Below are 26062 nucleotides of genomic sequence, written 5' to 3'. Positions count from 1 at the left end.
AATTTGAATTTTTCTAGTAATGAAAAGAGAAAGGTAGGCCTGAAAAGAGAGTTTCGGGTGTGAATGTGGTGACGAGTCACTGAAGATGGGACTATTCAGAATATACCACATCCACCCTGTGTCTCACCCACAGAGGACACTGAAACAGGACCCTCAAAAAGTCAAAAGTGCCCAGATGCCTAAAACAGGATGTAGGTGAAATCCAAGTATGCATCAAAAGAAAAAAAAAAAGGAAAAAGAAAGCATGGAAATTCACTGCTTTATAGCTATTCAGCCCTGGAGCAGTGTAAAACTTGGCTGGTGTCCCCCTTTTCTGAAGGGAAGGCTCTCTTGGCACCTGTCTGCAGGAGGTTCAAGAAACCGGGGGGATACAGACACGCCCGTACTTTGTGCTCCCTTTTGGATGCCCCACAGCAGCTCCCTGCTCTTGTGTGGCCTGTCTGGTTCCCTGCTCTTTGCCAGGCACTTTAGGTTCTGCACCAGCCATCCATCATGCAACACAGCACCCATAATTCTAACTGTCTGTCCTCTGGGAGGCTGAGGGGTTGGAAATTATTCCACTCTTGATACAACCCCAGCAGCTCAGGCCCACAGGCCCCTGAAGGAAGTGCCAGCACAGACCAGCCTGTGAGGCGCAAAAAGAGGGCGGGCGGCGGCGCCTGAGCAGACTGTGGGGATGAACAGGGCCGAGGACTGAGGGCCCTGTGGAGAGCGGAGCGAGGGCTGAGGGGCGGCCCCGGCGAGCTGCTGGCTGGCCGAGGAGGGGGCACCGGGAGGCGCTGGCTGGCCGAGGAGGGGGCACCGGGAGGCGCTGGCTGGCCGAGGACGAAGCACACCAGAGACCACGGCGCTGTGCGAAGGGGCTGTGGCAAGGGGCTGGGGCCGCCGCGGCCTTTGGCGCAGGGCATTGTGGGAAGGGGCAGGCGCGGCCGCGCACGGCACTGTGGGAGTGATGGCGGCCGCGGCCGGCCGACCGGCGCAGGGCACTGTGGGAAGGAGGGGAAGACGCGCGGGAGGCGAGCCCGGCCCGGCCCCACCGCGGCCCGCCCCGGAGGGATGGTGCGCATGCGCAGCGCGGGCCGGAAGCGCCCCTGTTGCCGTGACAACGGCGTCGGCCCCGCGGCGCGGCTGAGCCGGAGCGGGCCGGGAGCCGGCGGGCCCCCGCCCCGGCCCGCCCGCCCATGCCGCGGAAAGCGCTGCGCTGCGTCCTGCAGCTGGACGTCCGCTCGGTGAGTGCCCGGGCCGCGGCTCCCGCCGTCCTCAGCCGGGGCGCGGTGGGCCGCAGGCTGGAGGAGAAGCCGCGTTTTGCCCTTCCGGTGCCGTTTCCCGCCCCGCTTCCCTCTTTCAGCCGCTGCCCCGCTCTCCTGGCCCGGGGGTTCTTCTGGGAAGCTGTTCCGGGCCCTGTTGGCGAGCGGGCGGCCGCCCTCCGCCTGGAACTCCAGCTCAGGCTGGCTCCTGGGCAACTTCTGCCCCTTCTCTGCGTGCATCCTCCGGCAGCCGGTCCCTGTGGCCTCCCCACCCCCCCCACCCCCCCCCCGCTGGTGGTAGCAGCAGCGGTGCTCCTTCATAGCTCTCACTTTCCTGTGGAAAAGGTCTTTTTTAAGAGACACTGATTCTTGGGAAGCTGTCTGGTGTGGGAAGAGTACTCTTGAAAAAACAAAACAAAGGAAATCCCGGGAAACAGCAGTTTGTACATGGCGTATTCTGCCCTTTGAGTGATGAGGTCCCTGTGAGGAGCAGGAGGTGCCACTGGGCAGCTCTGAGGTACCTGGGTGTTATATGAGGGGGTTGAGGTCAATAGGTATGAAAGTGGAAAGTTTTTACATTAATCATGTTAGGGCAGTTCCTTGTGCACTTTGCAAAGTTTTCTGCTTATATTCAAGTTGGAAGTAATGTAAGCCTGTATCATTCTCCTGATAACTTTTAAGAAGGAGTTGAGGTAGATAGCGCTCTGTTACTCTGGAGCTGTTGGCTTCATAGGCCCTGGTCGCTGTAATCCAGAGGTTAGGCCTCCTCATGGGGAAAGTGCTGCCAGAATGCTTGCTGCTGAAAGGAAAACCTGAGGTGCCATCCAAAAAATTCAAGTGCAGATCCAGAAAGTATGTCCTGGGAAATGGACCTGGTATTCCTGATTACTTAACCACCTTTGTTCCCAAACTTGTACAGCTGCTCTGCAATAGAGCTGTGAATTTTTACACATAGATGGTGAGGGTATCACCCTAATATTGTTGCTCCGCTGTCCCAACAGCTTCTGTTTGTCTTCATAATGCAAAGGTCTGCTTGGTTCCTGGAAAGGAGCAGAGGTACTTTCCTTTTCTGTTCCTACTGCCGTGAGCTACTCCTGTGCCAGGAGAGAGTACAGGGAAGGTGTTCCCCCAGGGTCAGGCTTCTTCAGTTGTGGGGTATTTGTTATTCACCCTGCTCTCAAGGCTACAGATAATAGTGGAAAGGGACAGAACAGGAAATCTCCAACACAAATCTGAGTGTCCCTTTCAGCACATGTGGGTCATTCAGTTATATCCCTGCTACGCTATATAGTTTCTCTCAGATAACCCTTTTAATAAGTGTATTTAGTCTGTTTTTGAACCACTTGTTTTGTCTTTTTTTTCCCCACTGGAGCCTACTTTGGCATTTCACTCCTGTGATGGTTTGAAAACTTTCCAGCCTGAATTTCCTTCTGGCTAGTTGATGCCCTGCCCTTACACAAATGTAAACACTGGCCTTTCACTTAAATAATTTTTTTCCTTCCTTGGTGTTTGTTCTCTTGATGTATTTTTTGGGCAGCAGTTCTGTCATTTCACAATTGATCTTTGTCAACTAGAGAGGCCTGGTTCTTTTGGTAGTATTTTGTGTGATAGACTCACCAGTCTTCTGATCATCTTAGGGACGGGTACTACTCTTCCACTTTGAATTTGCATTGATCAGGATCGGAATTGAATTCAGCATTCCGAATGGGGTCTTGCTGTTGCCCTAGGTGATGTCAGGGGAAAAAAGTCCAACATTCATCCTATATGTCTTAATATTAGTCTCTTCACAGCTGCACTGCAGTTATGCTGTCATTTATTAACACATCATGTTCCCCTCAGCCAGCTTTGAAGGTTAGCCCCCGCAGTGAAAGCAAAAACTGTTGTTAATACACAGTAGGTGCATCTCATCTCTATTACTGTGGTCCCACAAACAGGTTTTTCTATGTCTTTTTGTTGAACTCTGACGATTTCTGAATTTTAATTGGAAAAATTTCATGAGAACACTCTGACTTCTTGTGTCAGGGTCATTAAAAATATTAAAAGGCATGGATCCCAGGATATATAGAGGAACGTGTTTAATAGTAACCCTTAGCTTGATGCCTCCCGGTTTTGCATGTTATTGATGCTGTACTTTGGCCAGTTCTGTACTACCTTAGGACTTTCGTACTAACTCCCATCTTCTGCATCATAAGTAATAATTTCTCATGTGGCACCATATGATATCCTTTGTCCAGAAAACAGGCTTTCAAGAAAATGTCAGGTTTTGCTTGATTGATCTATTGTTATGAAACACGTGCTGCTGGGCTTTTTTCTAGTCATGTTTTCCTCCATATCTTTATTCTTTACTTTTGCATATTTAAATATTCTGATTGATGGGGTTATAATTTTTCAGATCTCTTTTTCTGCCTCACATGGGCCTTGCGTTTGTTATTTTTCAGCAGATGGTACTATCCTTGTTTTCATAACACAGGTTTTAGTTATGTATAGATCCAGACAGAAAAATCACATTCTTTCAGAACCTGGGCTGAATATGATTCAGCCTCCCTGTGGCTCCTTGGTCCAGGCCTAGTGCATATTGGGTAACTTCTGTTTACATTATTTCATTCTTTAAGTTGTTTTTTTTGCTCCTGTATTAAGTATTGTTAAAATCAAGGCAAAATAGTCAGTTGTGTTTGGGACATAGATTTGTTAGTTTTCACATCTTGGTTGATTTATACTATGTCCACTTGTTTTCTCCTTGTTCACTTTATTTGTGACTAAAGTCTTGTCCGGATTTCTGATTCCTTTTCCTGTTCTTTTACAATGCTCTGCGTATTTCTCAACCCTCTTTGAAACCTATCCACTTGTGTCAGAAGTTCTGTGCTCTTTGTTTTTCCCTTGCTTTAGGGTACAGATGGGTTTTGCTCCTTTTGACGTAATAAAATTCGAAGATCTTTTCTAATCTGAGTCCACCAGCTCTTTGGTTTATCTGACGGCTAGTTTTCTGCATTTCTTCATTCTGAAAGGCTGCTCTTCTGAAATGGAAAACCTTAGTTAAAGACCTTATTTGGTTTATCCTGCTATTAATTGAAATTGAATAATTCATGATTGCTCAGACTGAGATTTCATTGTTATTTGTTTTTTGGGGACTAATTTTGGTGCCTACCTCTGCTGCTGGCATTTAGATTGCTCATGTAGCAACAGAATGAAATTCACATTATTCTTCATGTCATTGCTACATGGAGAATTCACAAATGCAGCAGTGAAGGTAAGTAAAGCTTTAAGCACTAAGATGAATTAATAGCATTGTGGATTACTGCCAGGTAAGGAGACTAAAATGGCATCTCTTCACATTGAGAAGATTATTTTTGCAACTCCAAGTCCAAAATGCTATTCTATGTGGAAGCTTGCACTCAGCAGAAGTTAATACTGTCCGTTGCCCTTCATAGGAACTCTTCTTGTTTTGATGGTAATGGGTAATTAAAGGGATTTTTCAAGGGCTGCCTTTTTCATTGGTCACATATGCAGCTACAGTTTTAGGACTGCGTGTAATAACAAATGCCATAGGGGATTGTGGATCAGTAGAATTCTGCTCCTTTCCATGAGATGAATTCAGTGATTTCTTTATGGCTATTTGTGATGTCCCAACAGTAGGGCTGGTACACGTTTTCCATCCTCCTGGGAACTGCAGCAGAGAAGTCCAGGGTAACCCTGTCCTAGACATCTATCATAGTCCTCCTGGTTGGTTGTAAGATCAGTTAATTGCAGCACTGATATCCCTCTTCCTTAGCTGATCCATAGATAATACTATTACAGTTTTTAAAACGGTCCCTCATCCTGCCTGAACAGTTTGCAGTCAGATAAAAGCTTCAATTTGTCCCCTAAGTGTTATGCAGCTCCATGCATCGCATATTACAAAATAGATTTCGTGAACAGCAGATATACATGTCATTCATTTTTGGAGCTGATTTAAAGTTCCATGAACATGTAGATTTGGTGTTCCAGCTCAGGCAATGAATTGTGCAGTTTATCTCAAGGGTAGTAGAAGCACGAGTTTCCACATGTGCCATCTTGCCCCACATGCTGATTTGCAGGAATTTATTTTCTTTTACAGGATAGCCAGAATAAATGGCACCTGTTGTTTGCAGTTTTGCTCCCTGTGATGTCTTCAAACCTCTCACTTTTCATCTCAATAAACAGGCAAATATTGGTTGCCTTCTCTAAGGTGAAAGGCACGAAACCCCAGCTAAAAATGATTGTAAATTCTACAAAAATGTCAAGAAGAAAACCGAGAACAGAGCTAATATGACTTGTAGTATGTAGTTTGGGGGATCTTGCCTTGTATGAATGAAATCTGTCTCTTTCACTCACTCCTATTCACACTTGCAACTGCACAAGTGTCATACAAGCTGTTTAATGCTTGACAGTCCGTTTCAATTGGGATATCTATTATTCTGGCACTTTTCTTGCAGATTTGAAGCCCTCATTTACATGGAGAGAAACCCCCTTTTTTTCCTCCTTGGATATTTATGAGTAGAAGCACTATTTTTTAGCTTATACTGTATAATAATCTACCACACATTGGTTTTTGTTATTTCTTTCACCTGAGGCTGTTTTTCTGCTGTTTGTGTAGTTTTCTTTTAGATCCAGTTAGTATTTCTCAAGTAAAATGTTCATTTGGGAGTAGGAGACTGTAACCAAAGCAATTATTTTAATTCCTGTCACTCTCCTCCTTTGTCTTTCTACCTGGCAATTGAAAGTCTGAACACTTTCTCCAGCAACCTTATGTTGGAAGAGACAACCTCATATTTATTATAGTGCGATAAAAAGTGAGCAGTAGAACTGAAGGGAAAGGTGACAGTTCTCTGTCTGGGTAATAGAATAAAACCACGTGGCTTGGAGAAAATAGCAAATAGTTTTGCAATGAGTTGTGTACATCCTTGCAGTGAAAACACACGTAAGACAGTCTGATGTTCATCAGAGCTTTAAAAACATGCCACTTCTTATTTAAAGAATAAGAATAGTCCAGAGAAAGTTGAGAGATTAGTGGCAGCATCTGGCAGCCTAATGAGGAGACTTCCTTGCCTTGAATACCCTCCAAGGTGGCCAGAATTCTCAGATAAAATTTTGTGTGCTGTGTGTCTGATAGTAATGGAACAACAGTTGCGTTTCCTCATTTACATATTAGAAGGCAAAGTTAATATAATATTTGCAAATAAACTTGCCCTTTTTGGTGGCTGGACAGAGTATGGATATCTAAGCATGTACATTTACCAGCTTTATTCTCTCTGTGGCTACGCTGAAATTTGGATGGGTTTTTGTGTCTTCGCATCATGTAGACTTCATTGTACATGACTCCTCATATAGAACCTGATGTGACCGTTGATGATTAACTCTTATATAGTCAGTGCATGCCTTTAACTGTGTTAACCTGGGATTGGGATACCAGGTTTCAGTTTTGGTTGAAGACAATGCAGTATGTTTACTTACAGTATTTGGTCCTGAGTATTTTAAAATGGTGACTATTTTTCCTAGTCAGTCTATACAAACAGAATTGCTTTAGAACAGAAATTTTTTCGCTCTAATCTGTTATAATCTGACTCTCAGAAATCAACCATTTCAGCCTTGACCATTTCATTTTTATCTTGAAAACAGACATTACTTCTATAACTAAAGTTCAGTTTGTTTAATGAATGTGTTACTCTTACAGATAACTTGTCCTGGAGTGCTGCTGAAAGACAAAGAGGAACTTTATCTCAGTGTCTGTGTACTTGGACAGTACAAAAAAACTCAATGTGTCCCTGCAGCGTTTCCACTCTTCTTTCAAGAAAAACTAGTATTTGAAAAGGTAAGATAATGTCAAGAGCTAATACAAGCCAAATAAAACCCATCCCAAACTCCACAAAAACTCACTGAAAAACCCCTGAGCACAAGTCATCACACTGAGGATGCCATAGCATTATAACTCCTGCTTCTCTTCAGCACAAGGGAGGTGTGTGCCTATATTATCCACATGGTGACTCAAGAATTATGCGTACTGAAGATTATAATGTATGATGAGGCTTTTTAGGTGTTTGTTCATTCTTTTGTGAACGGTCCTTTTTCAGGGTCTGTTTTCTTGGCTTCGAAGGAACTGAATGTTGTTGTTCTAAAAATTATGGCAAGGTGAAGAATAAAGACTATAAGATATAGGAGAGTCAATTTAGTAGAAAGATAGAATAGCAGCTCAAGCCTTTTTGGTGACATCTTTCTCCCTTTGAGATATTTTTTTCATGGTTTGTCAACAGAATTCCCAGGTTGGTACTCTGGCTTTATAATTTATAGTTGTTTATCACATATTCTGAGCCCCTACTAGCTTCATTATTAGTACCACAGGGATAATGAAACACAGTATCTTACAGATATGATCTTGCTTCTTGACTACCTGTGAATAATAATAGTTTGCACTTTCTAGTTCTTTTCCTTTAAGCATCCCCCAGCACTTTGAAAACCAGACTGCGTAAACATCAATGGTGCTCTGGTGAAGTGGGTAAGATACAAACAGTGATAATTTCACCAGCTACTGAAGAGTAAAAAAGACCATAGTTCTTTAAAGGCAAACATACCACATACTACTTAAGGGAAATGTACTGAATACTGTTTTCGTTGTAATTAGGGGAACTCCAAGACACTAGGATCTATCTGCTTACAAAAGAGGTGAACAAGAAAGCTGAGATTAATATCTGTTTTCTTACAAATAGCTATTGAATAGGTCTAGATACTTGCGGAGCACCGGTACTTTGGTATTTTTAGTGTTTGGTACCTTGAACAGCAAAGTCATCTACGCCACTCTGCTGAGACTTTTGTACAGAATTAGGGGGAAGTCTATTAGCTGCTGAATATCCAGTGCAACATCCTCCCCTGTTCCTTGCCATTTATTCACATGGGACTCAGGTTAAAAAAAACCCTGAACAGTACCCCGTTCATGAGTAGTCACTTCCATGAAAATGAAGCTTAACGCATTACTAATATATTAAAGAACATATTCTTAATCTATCAGAATTCTAGTACATTCAGCAATTTATCTTTCTCTCTTGAATTTTCTCAGACAATACTTATCTCTATGTGTTCAACTCTTCACAGTACCTCCTAATTTAAATATGGAGAGGTAATCCTGAATAGCTAGAAAGCATATGACAAGAACTGCTAGCTTTCAATGAATTTGATCATGTGCCAAATGATAATTTCAGTTTCCTTTCTTTTTCCAGTGGGGATAGGACTCTTGGCAACCATCTGAAGCAAGGAAGAATATTGATTTTTTTTTTTTTTTTCCTTTCCCCAGAGGTCCATCTGATGACTTTGACTGTGCTATTATTATTATTTATTAATTTGTTTTCCAGGTATTTGCTGATATAGTTGATCCTGGAGACCTTGTGGAGTTACTGGAACGTAGGTCTGCTTTTTATGTATACTATGTCATATGCATTAATGTCACGCATGTATAGGCCCTGAAGACTTTTTTGAGGTTTAAAGTAGGTGATTATTTTTTTTATCAAGAGCCTGTTCTCTGAAAAGCTAGTGGGAAGCCAATGTAGTATATCATGTCCTAAATAAGTAGGACCCGTGCTAGCACTAGTGGGTTTTCAGAATGGAAGATTTGTTGTCAATGCAGGCAGAGGTTTTTTTGCTGTCTTTTGGTTGCTAGTAACTTACCCAAAATACTGTTAACTAACAAAATGCCTCTAGAAATGTATGCTCCATGCTTTAGAACAGGAAAAGGGTTAAAGGTCATAATTAATGGGAAATCCAGCTGTTTATCCAGAGAGGTAATGGATTCCTTTATCTGATCATTTATTTGATTAATTTTCAAATAATATAAGCATAAACCTTCAATTTTTGTAAAATTATTATTTTCATTTGTTAAGAAAATTATATGTCTTGCCACATGTGGAGCATAATCCATTGTAGTGAGACAACACTGAACCTGAATTCAAACTCCAGGAATATGCTCTCTCATACTGGGACTTATCTGAAAAAGCGGTGAAGCTTGCATCACCTTCTTTAAAAACTATCTTCAAAAGACAAACTTGGCAGCAGATAGAACTTCCCAAGTTCTAAGTCAAATTTAGAGTTGTCATTTGTACGCTGCTAATGCCATTGTGTTCATCTGTGGTATTTATGCAAGCTGTTCTTAATTTTCTCTTATTTTTGGTGTAGTGGAAATAGTGTAGCTATGTACGGTGCTATGAAGCTTAAATCAGTGAGCCGTTTTTCTTGGGTTTTGACTATGAGAATTGCTTTCCATTTTAGTTTTTTTTAACTCATGAAAAAACTTTTCCTTTCTAGTTGACACAGCAGTACTTGAACTAATACAGCTCGTTCCTCCAGGTATTGTATCAGTCTCTTCATAAATTATGCAGTTTAATAGGTGAATTTCCATGAGGACATTGCCCATTACAGCACAATCACTTTTTCCAACACACAAACAACATAGAAAGCTCTTCAACAAATAGTCCTCTGAATGTAAAATGTTAATAGATCAAGAGGATCTCATTCTTGAAAGAGAATAATAACTGAATATTGAAATGTACCATACTCAGGCTTAGGAAATTGATAATATTTTAAAAATGGAAAATAAACTGAAATCATCCAGTGCGCACTTATTAACTGCATCACAATTCACTTGCAAAGTGGCTGTCTGAAATTTCAGAGTGCATAATCTTGTTCTCAGAATGACACTTTTTTTCTTTCCATTTTAATGGTGACCACTGGGAAAACTGTTATCCTCACTATAAGTATTATAGGTCTCTTGGGATATGTGAAGATAATAAATAGTGATTTGTCATACTTCTGTTATTGGTTTGTGTGATTATAAAAATCTATTTTAATGAAATTCAAGTGTTCCCATGAATAATGTAAATCTGTATTTTATTGGAAATAAAGTCAAGTTTTAAAGAGGACTCGCTTGGAATCTGTAGTATTAAAAGCACTCTCTGTCACTTGTCCTTAGTACTTTCAAGGAAACGATTGCTTCTCTCAGGTGACTCACCAGACTGTTTACTTAAAGAAATGTACTGAACGTGGATTTTTGTTGTGGGAGGGTAAAAAGATCTTGGATAAGGAATTTAATTTCAGGCATCAGAGATAGGTGTGATGCAGCCCAACATAAGCTGACAAGATGACTGCAATAGCACAATTTAAATTTTTTTATAATATACATGCAAGGTTTTCCCCTAAAGAAAATAATTTTTTTTTAAAGTAGCAAACCAGGATAGTGAAAAAATCTTGAAATAATGATTTTGATGTTGCTTGTGTTTCTTTCTTACTACTATGCCTACTATTACTACTACTATTACTATTCTGTAATATGGAATGATACAATCTTTCATAAGGAATTGGCTGCCATTAAAAAAAAAAATACTGGTTTCTTCTGTGGCATGGAAGGGAAAGAAAGAGGAAAACTACTCAAGAATTGCCTAGAGAAAACTTCTTGTATGTCTCTTAACGAAGGTTGCATTAACTGTTCCATAATTTTTTTTACGATAACAGGGAAACTTACTTTCAGAGTAGATTCTGCACATTTTTGCTGCTGATTTAACTTGATGAGGTTATTTCATAGTGTGATACGAGTTTAACAGCTGTGCTGTTAAATTTTAAAGAACAAAATTTATCTTAGTTTCAATATGGTCTTGTGTGTGGTGTCTGTACTATATGGCTTTGTCTATTTTCCAATTAAAGTATATATTTTCTTTTTAGTAGGAAAAATTCTAGCTACGTATGAAGAAAATACAAGAGACTTCCTGTTCCCTGACCCTAAGCTTACCTGTGGGCACCATGGTTTAGATCGTGAGATTTTAATGAAGAGGTCCTCTTCTTTTACAGTGAGTGAATATCTGTGGATTGTATTTATGATACAGTGTGTTTCACTGAAGAAACCCCTTGAACTACTTCAAATGAAAAGCGATTACTTCTGGCAGATTTTGCCATTTCAGGTGTTGAATGTACAAATCCACAGTTGAACTTTGGTGAAGGTACAATCTTTTTTCAAAATGCTTCAAGAAATCATTTAATGTGAGAAAGTTAGTTTCCACTTGGTTTGCAATGTGGCACCATAACATGTCTGCCGTTCAGTTTAATCTGTGGTGCAGTTGGTAGTTGAAGGGATGCAAGAGAAGAGGGAGATGTCGTATCAACATTGTGGTTCTCAACAGATAAACCACATAACCCTCCCTGCTCAGTCTCTCTTTGTAGCATTTTGTTTCAGACCATTTTTGGTACTGTTTAGGACATTGACAGTCAGTACAAATTTATAGTGCTATGCCATCTGGCCTGTGGGCCTCCCTAGGTGCAAGATCACCACTAAAATAGTAAGTAACTGAAATTTAGCTTAGTGCTGCATGATTGTTTTTCAGTTCCAAAGCTTGTTTCTTAAGGTCTGTTCAGGCCATTCACGCTCATTTAGTAACTTGTCTTTTCTACAGTTTCAACAAAGCTATGATAAATGACAACTAATTGGCAGAATGAGTGCAATGAATTAATGTTAATTTTCTGGAGATGAGGGCTCAAGTACATAGTAAATGAAAATGAATTTATCTCACGCTTCCCTTTCATAGATTTTGACTGTTGAATCTTAGGTGTCAGTGGAATAACTCAGGAAGGCACTTTGAAGATGATGGTGATGATGTGGGAGATGTGTTTTGAGGTTTTTGTTTGTCTTATTTTTGTTAAATTTTACTAGCGGAGTGGTAGGACATTTGGATTGGGAAGACAGGGATTCAGTTGCGCTGTCTGTTGTGATTGGATTAAAAACATGGCAGGAGGGAAATGCTGATTAAAGGTCATTGGTATCTTTTAGCTGGTATAATCTTTACCCTGCAAGGGCAACCTGGAAATTGCCCAGTCACTTGCAATTAGAAGTGCTAATTTAGTGTCTAATGCTGTGTTACATTTGAATGAATTAAAGCTGTGATTTTGTGATACAAAATGTATGGTTCTGCAGCAGCCTAAACTGTCCCTGCAAAAGTAGCCATCATTTTTTGGCCATAGCATCTCTTTGATATAGCTTATCCTATGCATGTTAGTGGTGGCTCAAGGGAGGGGGTGGGACTATATTGCTTTCATATTACTTATAGAATAGGTACTTTTCTGGTGTTGAGAAAAAATAGATAGGGAGGTAGTAATAAATGAGGTGGTATTAGCAAAATTATTTCAGATTTTTTGTAAATGCAATATAATGAATCTTTGTAGAAGCAGAGCCACTAGAGAAGTTTGAGGGGTTTTTGTTGGAGTGACTTCTTTAATACAAAAATTATGTATTTTCTAATAAAGAGAAGGTGCCGTAATTTGTGAGATGTGCGAAGATGTGATCAGAGTCATTTGGATGTGTAGCTGAATGATGACACTGTAGTAGCTTTAAGAAGTTGGCTGACGCAAGACAGAAATGTACTTCCATGTCCTTGGGAACAGTACAAATAAAATCTATCTCTGCCCTGGAACGAGGACTGCAGAAGTATCTGTTGCTCTGTTCCACTCCATTGCAGACAGAACAGTTTAAGAAAGGATTTTGGCATACTGACCCCATTTTCAGGAATAATAAAGAAGCTGTGTTTGATGGAATTGGAGTGAGGCTCCCGACAAGAACTTGTGGTTCCTCACCTTGCTTGCCAAATGGGATAGTTGGGAGAGGATTTTTGCCTCCAGTACAAATGCAGTCTCAAATACTTCCATCTTCTAGTGTTCCTAAGCTTTACTGGCAAGTATCTTCTGCTAACTCTGTCAGCACCAAGCACTGAATGTGAATGCTAAGCAAAAGGGATAGTGTTAAACAAGGTCTTGAGAACCCTCACATCATTCCTATGCTAGTCAAGCCATGTTCTTTCCACATGAAAAGTTATTTATAGCTAGCTGAGACGTTGAGTATTTTTGACTGACAGCTGTGCTTCAGTGGCACTTTGATTCCTAATAAATTTGTCTTTTATTAAAAAAATAAAGGTAGCAACAGCAAGGTTACGGTTGTGGAGTTCAGATAGGCAGTGACAAGCAGTGTCTGATTAACACTGCTAATCTGCCAGTTGGAAGGAATCCCAAGTTGAGAGGATCAGAACTCCTCCAGAAATCTGGCACTTGGCTGATAATGTCTCTGGCTAAATGTCTTATGAGGCTTACAAACACAATACGCATACAAGATGTGCCTCGAGTTATCTCTCCTGGTCCAGTGTTGCCCAGCTGAGGCTTTTGCTGGCTCCTCTGTATTTCTCTGCAACCCTTGCCTTTCAGAATTTCTTTAAGCCTTGACTGGTGGTGACTTCTTACAGACGTTCTTATCTCCATTCCCCACCCTCATGCAGTATTTGCCATGTTACTTTAAACAGTTTCTTTTTAGTTACGTTATCTTTCATTAGCATACCAATACAAGACCTTCTATTATATTCATATATACTTTTTTAAGCTACAGACTTGTACTCATGCTCCTTACAGTCAAAAGCACATATTAGACTTGTTTGCTAACTTGCGTTCTTCTAAATATGAATGTTTACAATTTTTTCTATGATCAAATTAATATTATGTCCATATCACTTCTGTTTAATGGCTGGTACGGAAGGACTGATAAGCCTTTTCAGGGCTGCAGACACCACTAAGCCAGAGGCAGAGGAACAGATCCCCAAAACTTTCTGGTTGGATTTTCATTTACAGATATGTTTGGGGCTATATGGCTGTCTTTATGTAATACTATATTGAACGTCCTTCAGCAATCCCTAGTTTGGGAACTGCAGAAAACAGAAGAACTTCTCTGATTGCCTTTGGCCTATAGCTTGCTTTTGACATATCCATGCCTATGTATGCGAGTGCCATCCCATATTCTCTCTCCATAAACCATTTCTCTGAAGAAACTATGGTTTTGTGTGATTTTTTTTTTAGCTATGAACATTTAACAATTCTGTAATCAGTCTCTGTTAAGAGCAGTAGGTGCTCTGTTGTTGCTTTTTATGGAAGACTTACTAATTCTGATGTGTCCTTTTTTAAATTGTTGATAGCACTTGACAATTCATTAGTAATAAAAATGAGTTGATTAAAGACGGTCAGCTTTAAAATCTCTTTTATATGCCATAACTTGACTTGATTGAATCCTGGACTCTGTTAATTGCTATGACTGAGCTTTCTTGGCATTTTTGTCATTTCATTTCTATAATCTAACCTGGGGCCAGATCATATTCCCTTATGGGAAATCAGTTTCTGTTTAGGCAGGTGGTAGATAATAGTTTGGTTCAGCAGTAGACTGCACTCATTGAAGTTCCTGCTAATTCTTAAGAATGTGGGGCAGAGTCACAAACAGACCAGCTCCTTTTTGTTTCTCGGTGATTTTGTGTGTTCACGTGCACAAATGCACATGCACACAGATGCCTCGGGGCAGCAAACTCTGTCTGTGTTGAAAGAAGAGAGGGTAGAAAGTTTTAAGGACACTTGATTCTCTCTTTGCTTCTACAGAGCTGTATAAGATGCACGTAGATGGTTCCTACTTGTTTATAGCATATGTAGCCTTTAGTTCTTTGATGCTTTTTTTAATGTTGCTGTTTTGGGAAATAACACTTGTGTGCATAATCTCTGCCATTTACACCCAGTAAATTTGGTATATGTTGGCCAATTCGAGCTAAATTTAACAGGAAGTAGAGCTCTCAAAGGTATTATGTTTCTAGACATGGCTGAAGCAAAGGAAGATGAGTTGAACAGGAACCATTAGCCATGTAAAGATGGAAGGACCTGCTGGCCATTAGTACATGTGTGCTGGTTGACCAGGAGGCCCAGTTGGACCCCAGCTACTCCGAATTGGTCAACCTAGGGCTGCCTCTTGCCAGCCCTATGTGTAAGAGGGGATTGAGAGGAAGTGCAACATGGTTATAGAACCTGGGAGACTATCCACAGAAGTCGGACTTTTGCTGTAATGGTTACAGAATAAAGGGGATTCTTAATCATACTGTTATAAATGAATAGTTATTTGCAGTGTAATTGACTAATTTTCAAAATGTTTTTACAAAAAAGATTGCACAATTGAGACTATTTATAAATAAGTTTCCAAAGTTAGCATTAATGAAACTTCTAGAGCATGACTGGAATTTTTATTGATGCTATATAGCATGGCATGAAAAATCTTTAAAAGTGCTTTTGACAAAGAAATGTATTGAAATAAAAGTCAGACCTTAATTGTTGTACGAAAGCAATATAATCATCTGTAATTGAATTGTCAGAAATGCAAATGTTAGCATCTTGACATTTACCATTGCTGTTCTGTCTTTTCTAATTATCTTTATTAAAGGCTGAAATTAACAAAGGAAATGGCTGAAAATTAGGAATGGTTTGTTACATTAGGTGACATTTATTTCTTTGATACCCTTTATCTTGAGTTGGAGCTTGATGTTCAATTATTGTCTCTCTTCTAGGGAATTGCACCAAAATTGAGATTTTCTACAAGCTCCCTTATTACAGAAAGTCTGTTAAGCTCAGGAAGGAGTCACATACAGGTTAGCATAATTTAATTGTTTGCAATTTAATTTCTAGATTTAATATTGATAGCCTTGGTTCCAATTTTTGCATGTGCTTCTCACTTCAAACTTTTCTCATTCTTTTGTTGTGGTTAAAGCAGCTGTCATGGGTGCTTGACAACTTGATTAAATTTTTAATCAAGTATGAGTAAAGAGTAGGTTTGGTGCATGACAGTAAATGCTGAGAGTTCCTTGAATCTGAAACAATTATCAGCTGCTATGTTCTATGATCAGCTGAAGTGTCAATCTCTGGTGTATTTGTAGGTGGGAAGATGCCTTCTCACCATTTGTTACTGACACTTAAAATTAAGGTGGGACAACAAAAGCTAGGTGAAGTCAGAGAAGGTACATTATCAAACAAACCAATTATTTTAATTATTTTCCATAACAATATTAGTAACAGTAATGGAAATGAAGATTTCTGTTGAAAAGACTGTCGCCAATATTAATCTGGAAATGCTGCTTCTGCAATGCGCAAAGTTAAAGGTGAACCAGCTGAGGAAACTGGGGAGAAAACCCCTCTCTGATGTGTTTGTTCATTTAGTAGCATGCTTCTCTGGTCTCATGGATTGGAATTTTGGTTGGGTTTCCTGGCACAAGCTGTCATATAAAGTTACTCTTACATCCTCCTTTTTTTGTTAGATTATTGAAAAATAGTGCAGCATCATTAAAATGGAATGGTTGTCAGGAAGGCTTGTGTGCAAAAAGGGTTAGGTGACTTTGACCTGTCTGTGGCATTGCTAATTAGTTCACTGAGAAGTTTCTTCCAAATTTAGCAAAAGAAACGTATTGAGACACTTAGGTAAAGAATAAAAAAAAAATCAGTGGAAATTGTCATTGTTGGAAAGCTAACTTCACTGAAGGTTACTTCAATAAGGGCAGTTTGATTTTAAAATTAAAAATGTCCTTACAAGTATTTCATATGTTATGAATGGCATATCAAATTTGCATGTGTTGCAGTGAAGGTCTAGTTTCACGATTGGTGTAAGCCAGAAGAAGCACAGCCTACTTCTGGTGAAATTGAAATTAGTCTTAGAGAATTAGGTCTGATTTTGTTTTGGGCCAGTTCCATACTCTGGCTCACTACCAGCTGCACAAGGGCTACTACAGGCGTGAGAAAGACAGTGGCATGAACAGTCTGTGTGATGCCAGATTCAAACTATGTTGATGCAAAACAAACACACAACCTCAGCCTCATTCATTATTGGATGTAGAGGGAAAGGCTTGAAGGCAAGCTGGGTGTTTTATTTCTGGGTTCCTCTGAACTGAAGTAGTGCATGCAACATTCAGATTTAAGAGTAATGTCAACCTCCTCAAGCTTGAAAAATAATTTCTAACAGTAAGAAGAGTCTTGCTATACCATTATTTTTTATCTTTTATAACATGTGAATTTGGGCCAAATTTGACCAAAAAGCATAATTATCCATACTGCAGTACTCGAAGTTAAAACATGCTGCTGACTAAGTAGCCTGATAAGAGTTGCATAATCTAGAGTGCCTTGACCTATAAAGCTTGTAGAGTAATTGAATGCTCATTTAATGCCAGGAATTACAAAGGAATGATAATGTATTTCAAGCAAAACTTCACTGTTGGAAACAGTTTTCCAGAATTTGAAATTGGTCACTGAAGAAGTTAATAGTTATTTGGAGGGGGTGTCAGTCCTGATTGTTAGGTAGACTTTGCTGGTACCAACAACAAAAACTACAACAGGACCACCCCATCCTATGTTGTGGGAAGGGAGGTGGTGAGGTTGGTTGTTCCTCCACTTTCCTTTATTCTGCTCTATGTAGGTATTTTAAAAGCAATATCAACTCAGAGATAGACTTTTAAGGCAGTATTTGATAATGGTGTGGTTTTTATAAATTTTAGCTACAAAATCCATATTTGGGATTTCAAGTGCCAGTTTTACAAATAAACAGCTGTTCTGCCTCTTCTTTTGCAAAAGTAGTCACAAGATTTGAGAGGATCTTCGGAAGGTGGTCTTCAAAGTTTTGGGGGGTTGGGGGGGAGTGTATGGTTGGGTATTTTGGGGGGGGGGTTGTTGTTTGTTTTTGGGTTTTTTTTTAACTAAACGTAGCTTCTTGAGTATAACTGTTTAAAGAACTAGTAAATTCACCATGATCTAAGAAAATATAAATATCAGAGAATGCAATTACGCTTCTTGTGAGGCTTTAGGCAACATTAAATGAACAGAATTTAAACTATTAAACAAGCTTCTATTTTAATTTATGTATTTTATTTTAAAGGATAAGAATTTTTAAAAGTTTAAAAAAAGTTTAAACAGATGAAAAAATGCTTCAAATCTGTGTATGTCCAATCCAGGTAAAGTTTGTGTTAAATGAACTTGTGACAAAATTCAATTTAATTTTTTACAGTCTCTGTACACTAACTGTGTGAGAAAGCTAATTGGGTAAGTATGAGACACTTAACCTTAACATCTAACATGTAGTAATGTGTGTTTTAACCTCCTTCTGGTTTCAGAGAAGATGGTAAATACATTGTTGTTTTTTAAATTGCCATTTGATTATAGTTTTGTGAGGGGAACATCAGCTGACATGGTGTTTATTTCTGTTAAAATTATTAGTTCCCTGTTTGCATTATTTTCAGTAATCTTTGTTCTGCATGCTGTCAAACCAGGTAATTTCTCTTTTTCACTTTAGGGTGATTTGAATTGGGTACATCACTCAACCCCAAATGGAAAATTGCAGACAAAGTTACCAAAGAAAAATACTCTTTCACCTGAGAAAAGCAGGCACAGCTTAGCAACAAAGAACTACGAGCAGCCTACAATAGCGTCTAAATCACGTTCTCCATCTCCATACACAAAAAGACGAATGTGTGAGCTATCAGAAGAAGCCAGGCAACGACTGGCCCATTTAAACCTTGGTCCTTATGAATTCAGAAGAGAAACTGATAAACCTCCATTTGTAGTTAGACGGGTTTGTATTCTCTCCAAAGTGCTTCCAGCTTAAGCTCAGATCAAATATTGTTCTTTCACTAAATACTGCTCCAAAAATTCATTCAGCTCATAGTTTAGATGAATAATTTTTCTCTCCTTAACAGTCTGTCACATAGTGATTTAAATGTAAAATTAACTAAAATAAAATTTCTTTTATCTGCGTTAGTAACAGACAAAGATCAAATTCTTTCATGAATATCTTGGTTAAATTCTCTGAGGCGCCATTTCTTTTCTTCCAGAGCACTAGACAGGATAATAGGTGTATAAATTCAGCTTGGAAGTAATTAATATTAGCATTAAAAAGTCCTGAATAATACTTTAAAGAAAGAGTGTCTAGTGACGTTATGAGCAGTTACACTTCCTCTCTTTCAAGTTTTTTTATGTTGGCATCCTATGATCTTTGAAACACTTCCTTCGCTCAGAGCTACATCTCTAACACTTTGACTTAGAGTTCATAACCAACTTGCTTTTAGCACCTGCATAAGGACTTTTTGCTAACTACATGAAAAATTGTTCTGAAATTAGGTACTTATTTAGAGAAACTGTGTTTGTGCTTTAAGACAAAGGGGCCAGATTTCCCAGCCTCTTGGAGGATCATATTCTCTCTCTTTTGTTTTTCTCTCTCTTTATTTTTCTTATGATTGCAACAATCCTTTATTTTTAGAATACCAATTTGAACATGTAGGGGCAAAGATGGGATTGTTCTGATTCTGTGCTATGACATTATGATTTGGCTACAATTCTGGACACTTGTCACAGCCATTGAGATAATTTAGTGTTTAATTAGTTTGCTTCTCATTTTATTTAATTTTTTTCTAGTTTATGTACAAATTAATTAATAATATCTTGTCAAATTTTAGAATTCTTTTCCAAGTTTTATTCTACGTATAGGTACCTTTTAGAAATTCAGATTAGCCTTAATAAGCTATTAATCATTCATCAAACTACTGTTTATCTCTCTCTCAGATATTTTTCTTTTAACTCCTTTTAATCAATTCTTCTGTTTTTTGATCTATAGGTGAAGCTCACAGTTTAATTATAGCATCTTTAAACACTGATTTATTGATTTTGAATGCTTGGTTATGTTTGTACAAAAAAGGAGAAAGCTTGTCTCTTAATGTACCATATCCTGACTGTCATGGCCTTTCTAGATTGAGAATGCTCCTTTTAGGGCATCTTTACTGCTGAGGACTCTTTTGGCCTGGAGATTTTGTGTTAAATGAACATTAAAATTAGATTATGTTAAATGTAAGTTTTTTAATTAGGAAGAGATTCAGATCTCTCTTGGTGAGATCTGAACTGTTTGGAATAAATATGAGATACCAAGAATTGTTTAAAAAGACTGCAGACGTTATAGATGAAGGAGAAACTATCTGCATTTTTTTTTCTTTGAACAATATGATATTCAGAGTTTTCTGGACCCTTCTAGTACTGTTTTTGTTTATGCACAGTAATGCTAATAATACAGATAATATGAGCAAAGTGTTGTGAAAAAGGTTTTAAATAATATTTAAATAAGAATAAAATATTTCAGAACAGACTAGATGTGATCTTATTAACGAAGACAGAAAAAAAATAAATTGATACATCTGATACTAAGCATTTTAACAGTATTTTTGCTTCAGGTTGAGCAAACAAGTCCTGGTATTAAACTTCATACCTGGTGTCCCACACGAGAAAGCACAGTGGAAGCCTGGACCAAGGTAGACCATGGTCAGTATTTTCTACTATATATCTCATTAATGCTTTTTTTTTTTTTTTCTGCAGTAGTTTAGCGAGATTATTTTGTTTGGGGGGTTTTGTTTTGTTTTTTTATTTATTAAAAAAAAGTCAGTCTATAATGGAGAAAAAGCTGTTCTTTCTTCCTAGGAATAGGAAGAATACTAAATAAGCTACTGCTGCAAAAGGTGGGTTTGAATAGTTCTTTACCTTGTGAAACTTGGAACATAGTTCTAGATGATATGAAGGTAGGAGTAGAAAATACCAAAGCCCAGGCGAGTGCTCTGTTTCACTCCACTTGTTTTGATGAGTTGGATAGTGGAGCAAATCTGCACCACAGTCTGTGGGTGTGTTGATCAGGCTTGGAGTATTGATCATTTTGAAGTTCAAGGGCTCTGTTTCTTCAAAAATGAATAATGTTTATTTCAGCAGTATTTGTGAGTAGTGGATCAGTGACTTACCATTATTAATGAGCATCCAGGATGTGCTCGAATATCTGCTTCGGCATTCATTTGTATCAGTAAGTGAGAGTTTAATAAAAGGTGTGGGACCAGAAATTTAAGGAAGTACCCTAAAATTTGATTTTATTGCATGTGTCTGGCAATATGAGGATTTTAATGAGTCTCATCAGTATTTGTTTGCTGTGTGTGCTCTGCCTCCTTTTTATTGTTCCTCCTCACTAATTATAAATTGTTCTATAGCAAATCATTATGAACTTGTTATTTTACATTTGTTCTTTGTAGTAGCACTGGGTGCAGGATTTTAAAGGTTTCACATTCCCTTTGGGGCCATACTTGCCAATCTGTAGTAGCTGGATAATGTAACAGACTTATTATCATCTGATACCACTGCATACTTACAAAATGAGTTGGTGGTTTCTGTCCAGTGGTTAGGAGACTGAAGTCTACCTCACTATTAATATCCAGAGGATTCCTGGTCACCTGCCTGTGTCTTGAGGCTTAACTGTAACTTCTGAAAAAAACCCAGATTCTTAGGATTAGAAGTCTTAATACTTGACAGTAGAGTTTAGTCCTTTTTTGCTTTTGTGCAGGTAGCTAATATAGGGGTGTCTTTACATTGCTGTACAGCATAGAAGTACCTCTTTGGGCTTGGGTCACAGTATGAGGGCTGTTCAGTACAGGCTGATATAACTGATCAAGAAGCCAGACATAATTTCATGTCAGTTCCTCAGGGGTGAGGTGCATATTGACATTGGTGAAACATCCTAACCTGGTATGGGCCTAATAGTTTCCCCACCTATGTTCCCATGGGCTTCATACTCGTGTTTGTGGGTCAGTGGTGAGGGAAGGAAGGAAGAGATGACAGAAGGAGGGAGAGGTGGTCATTGGGAAGCTTGTTCAGAAAAGATTAGCAAGGTAGTGTAGTGTATGTAAGAATTTTTGGGAATGGTAGAGCTTGATTTTATATTGATTTAGGCAATTAATAGCTTAACAAGATGTGCTACTGCTGTCTGTGCAGAAGACGGTGCTTACATTGATTCATTATTATAAACATGGTATTCCATTAAATGTGAAGTCATTGTTTTCAGCTAAAGAAAGTGATTTCCTGAAATATTCTGAGGAGACCTTAGAATTTCACAATGTGTAATAATACATTGCTTTAGTACTGTTCGGGAGGAGAGGTAAGCTATTTTGTAAAAGATTTCATAACATTTAGGACATTTGGATTTTCTTTTGAATTTCCTCTGGGATGCACCTTCTTTCTTTCTCCAGATACTTCTCTTCTCGGCAGCTACAGACCCAAGAAAGCCAAAGTGAGTACTTTGAAGTGCTGTTGTTTACAAATTGTTTTTTGGGAAGCTCTGAGTGAGAAGGATTGTCCTGTGTAGGTATTTTTGAAACTTTATCTACTATAGTATCAAAAGCAAGAGAAGGGACATTTTAAATCTTACCTAACCCAGTTTAGGCCTTTTGACAGATTATTTACAAAGAGAACTGTGAAACTTAACACTCTGTAAGGTATTCATGCCTGTAGGTACAGAATTTGCTTCTCCTTGGCATTAAGGTTTGTGACAAGGCTGTAGAAGAGCCTTTAAAGGCAGTTTGCCTTTGCCTTCCCGGTCATTCTGAGAGCACAATTCATTCTGGAATTGTATGCAAAGCTAGCACTGGTACAACTGGCAAGCCACTGTTCTGTTATTTCACATCCTTGCTTTTTCAGATTTTAGCTGCTTTGTGTATTAAATGGATCTGAAGATTAATGTCAGGGTTCCTTTGTTTTTTGGTGTTTTTTAGTCTTTCCATCCTCATTTAGTTGTTTTTGCCTGCATTCCTGAAGTACTGCAGAAATTGTGGATTTAGGCATTTAATTATGGATGCCCTCTTAGATTTCCTAATGGCTGGGAAAACTGATGATAACAGGGGGGAGGAAAGAAGGGGAATTAAAAGCTTAAACCTTGATATATGTTAAGCACACTTTTGTTAGATTCTAAACTTTATTACCAAGGATTGCAGTTTTGCATACCACGTGAGTCTTGTGCCACTTGTGGATTGTTCCGTGGCTGTAAATGAGAAACTGTAAAGAAAATAGAGAATTTCTACTAAATATGCTAAATATGTCGTTGGTTTTTTGTGTGTTTTTTTTTAATTATGGCTATTTTAAGGTTGTGTTGCCCCCCCCCCCCCATCCCTCTGCCCCCTCAATTGGAAAGCAGATTTTAGGAGCAGTCATTGTTTGGAGAGTGCAGATAGCTGAGCTGCAAGTTAATTCATCATGTTCTTGATGCTTCTAATCACTTGTGATTCTCACAAAATCAGGGCTGAAGAGAATGTATCTTTTTCTTGCCAAAAATATATTATAGCTTTGTTTAACAGGAGCTGTTTCCCAAAGCTGAGGAAAAAAACACTGCAGCCTGGAAAGAGCTAATGAATAACCTGATTATTGTTGGTCTAGTTTTGCTGTGGTTTTTTGGGTTTTTTTCCTCAGCTTTGGGAAACAGCTCCTGTAAAAGTCCCCATTCCAGGTAAAAGGGGGTAACCCATGGAGAGATTTTAGTGGTATGTTTCAGGTTAAGAGGAACTATGAAAGGAGTAGCTAGTATAGTGAAGAGTGAGTAGAAGATGAGTAGATGGGCCTGAGTTTTCCCTTGAGGAACAGCAAATAATGAGAAAATAAGTCTAAGAACAAGGGTTTCCACACTGAGGAGAGGTCCGAGGTTTGTGTTGTTTAGACTCTCAGGCATCATTCTGAATCTGTCACATTCCTGGGAGGGGGCAAGCCTTTAAATTGTGCAGTCAGAAAAGGTGATAAAAGGCCTGTTACGCTAGACTTTGCCATAAGATGGTGTGTTAGATACCAACAGAGTCCTCTGACACTTGTTGATTTAATTTAAACCAGGGCTCTTTCTATGAAATCAGGATCCTTGTTCTTTCCCCAGCAGGGAGATGTTCCTGCATGTACGTGCAACCTTTAACTTTTTGGTTTGAAAAATAAAAACATGAAAACTGTACATCTTGACATTCATAATACATTTTAGCAAGGTTTAGTGATTTTTTTTTTTATCCCCCCCCCCCAGGCAAAATCTACTCTTGGAAAAGACTTTGGCAGTTCTGATGTTGGCCATGAGGATATGATCTCAGATCCACCCCACAGACAGTCCCATTCTGGTTCATTAGAGCATTCAGCACCTCCAACATTTCAGAAGCATTCTCTAAGTTCTGTGCTAAATCGATCTTCTTTAAGGGAAAGGTAATGACTTGGGTTTGTTTGTGAAATTCTGGGATTATTAACATGAGCAGGTAACAGTACTTGCATGACTATAGTTTGCATGTTTGGAGGTGTGCAGGCTGAAGAGACTGAAAAATCTTTCTCAAACAACTATGTTGTCGTTTGACTTTTCCTCAGGTGCTGTGTTTGCCATCACCTTTCTGCTTAGTGAATACAATCCTAATAATATGTCAACGAAAAGGATCTTTGACATCTCTGTTGCTAACCTTCTCTGAAACAATGAAGCCCCAGATTTCAGGCTGCTGATGTCCATCTAAAACAGAGAATACTTAAATAATCACTGTTTCAGAGGTGATTAGACTCTCAGGAATGTAAATATAGATACATGTCAAGTAGGTTTTATGGGAGGTACCTGGAAACCTTTTTTCCTTCTGACTGTTGTTCAGCCTGGTGTTTGTAAGCACATACTTGTGGCTATTCTGTAGTCAGATGTCTGACTATAGTGTGTGTAACATGCTTGGGCTAGCTTTAATCTAGTCAGTGTATTATTTTCCAGTCTTTCTGCTTTATTGACATCCTAAAATGTTGTTTTGTTTGAGTTGAAATGTGGGCCTCTGCAGCAATTGTGTGTATATTAATTGTTAAACTAGTTTTCTTAGTAGTCTCCACTGACCCCAATGGGGTTGGGGTGGAGACAGTTTCTAATATCCCTTAGTTCAGTGGATTTCAATGCTTGGCTTAATATTTTGGGCAGGCCTCACAGCTTCAGTGTCTCATGAGGGTGGGATGGAAGAAATGTAAAAAAGCAACAGATTTTTTCATGCTTAAGTCCTCCAGTCCTTCAAGGAGAGTATTCCCTACCGCCTGCTGAGTAGAATGTGTACCTGGTGCACAATGCTTCTACTGTACATTCAGTTTCTTTCTGGGAGCAGAAAAACTATATACAAAGCTGGGCCTGAATAAGCAAATACATAAAATAATTGGGAGTAGCTGAGGATCAAACGGATGTCCTGTCCTAAATGCTGAAGTGTTTACTGAGGCCCTACTTGGACATGTACTTTGGTGGCTAGTTCACACTCGTTCCAGGCTGTTTCATCCTTGTTACCATTGGTACCTCAGTTAGTCAATGCTCGCAGGGTGCATTTTATAGCCTACACGCAGCCTAATGCTTTTTTCCAAAATAGAAAAATGGTCTCAGTTTTTTTCTTTAAAAAGAAAAATGACAGATGGCAGGTGGGGATTGAATTTTTAATACTTATAAAGATCAAGTTGGTGTTTTAACATCTTCCTCTGCTTGAAAACTTGCTTGTTTGTTGTTCTGTGTAATAGCATTTCTTGAGAACTGTTATATGGCGATTAGGATGTATCTGGGGTTTGGAGGAGGTTTCTTTGTCATCTTGTCTACGTACCCACTCTCTCCTGACATTGTTTGTGCATTAGTTACCTGTGTCTGGGAAGAGATATTGTGATGGTGACTTTTTTTCTCCTTTTTTGAGCTGGACTCCTTTGGGGGAGGGTAAATTTTAAAATGGATTATATTTAAAGCTGACAGGGTCCCCTATATTGGTAGCAGGAAAGTCTTGTATGTTGTGAGCTGCTGTTACACATGTAGTAATTTAGTCATCTGCCAGTTAATCTTGAAATTATCTGAATATTCTTGCTTTTTCTCTTTACGAGCCCCTCTCCAGAAGGGATTTGTGATCTTGTGAATTATGTTTTTTCTTCTTATTAGAAAAAATGTTCTCAGCTCTTTAGAGATGTGACATGTCTTTATGTTAAAGATGTAAGCATTTACTTTTGTCATCAGAAAAAAATCAAAATGAGAAGGTAAAGGGCATAGTCTAAAAAATTTGATCTTTATCTCGTGCTGCTGAGATAACAGTGGCTTTAGCTGACTGTATACTGAGAGCTATAGTTGGAATGACAAACATGGATCAGAGGTCAATGTTTGGAAA

General features: G+C 38.9%; 1 protein-coding gene across 2 annotated transcripts in view; it reads left to right on the top strand.

Moving 5' to 3' along the window:
* The first annotated feature begins 1107 nt into the window (after positions 1-1107).
* Positions 1108-26062, top strand: part of SPATA6 (spermatogenesis associated 6) — a 44271-nt gene continuing 19316 nt past the window's right edge. Inside the window, exons 1-10 of one of the 2 annotated variants that reach the window (XM_075508727.1) lie at positions 1108-1229; positions 6937-7074; positions 8606-8654; positions 9552-9593; positions 10965-11086; positions 15641-15721; positions 18403-18681; positions 20327-20414; positions 22154-22194; positions 23956-24128. In XM_075508727.1, the coding sequence (XP_075364842.1) occupies positions 1182-1229; positions 6937-7074; positions 8606-8654; positions 9552-9593; positions 10965-11086; positions 15641-15721; positions 18403-18681; positions 20327-20414; positions 22154-22194; positions 23956-24128 (1061 nt within the window). In that variant the 5' untranslated portion in view covers positions 1108-1181. Of the gene's footprint in view, positions 1230-6936; positions 7075-8605; positions 8655-9551; positions 9594-10961; positions 11087-15640; positions 15722-18402; positions 18682-20326; positions 20415-22153; positions 22195-23955; positions 24129-26062 lie in introns of both variants that reach the window. The other variant, XM_075508726.1, reaches the window with a different exon arrangement.

Source organism: Mycteria americana, chromosome 7 (assembly GCF_035582795.1).
Source record: "Mycteria americana isolate JAX WOST 10 ecotype Jacksonville Zoo and Gardens chromosome 7, USCA_MyAme_1.0, whole genome shotgun sequence".
NCBI lineage: Eukaryota > Metazoa > Chordata > Aves > Ciconiiformes > Ciconiidae > Mycteria > Mycteria americana.
Note: the sequence above shows the minus strand (reverse complement) of the source record. Positions and strands in the feature narration are given on the sequence as shown.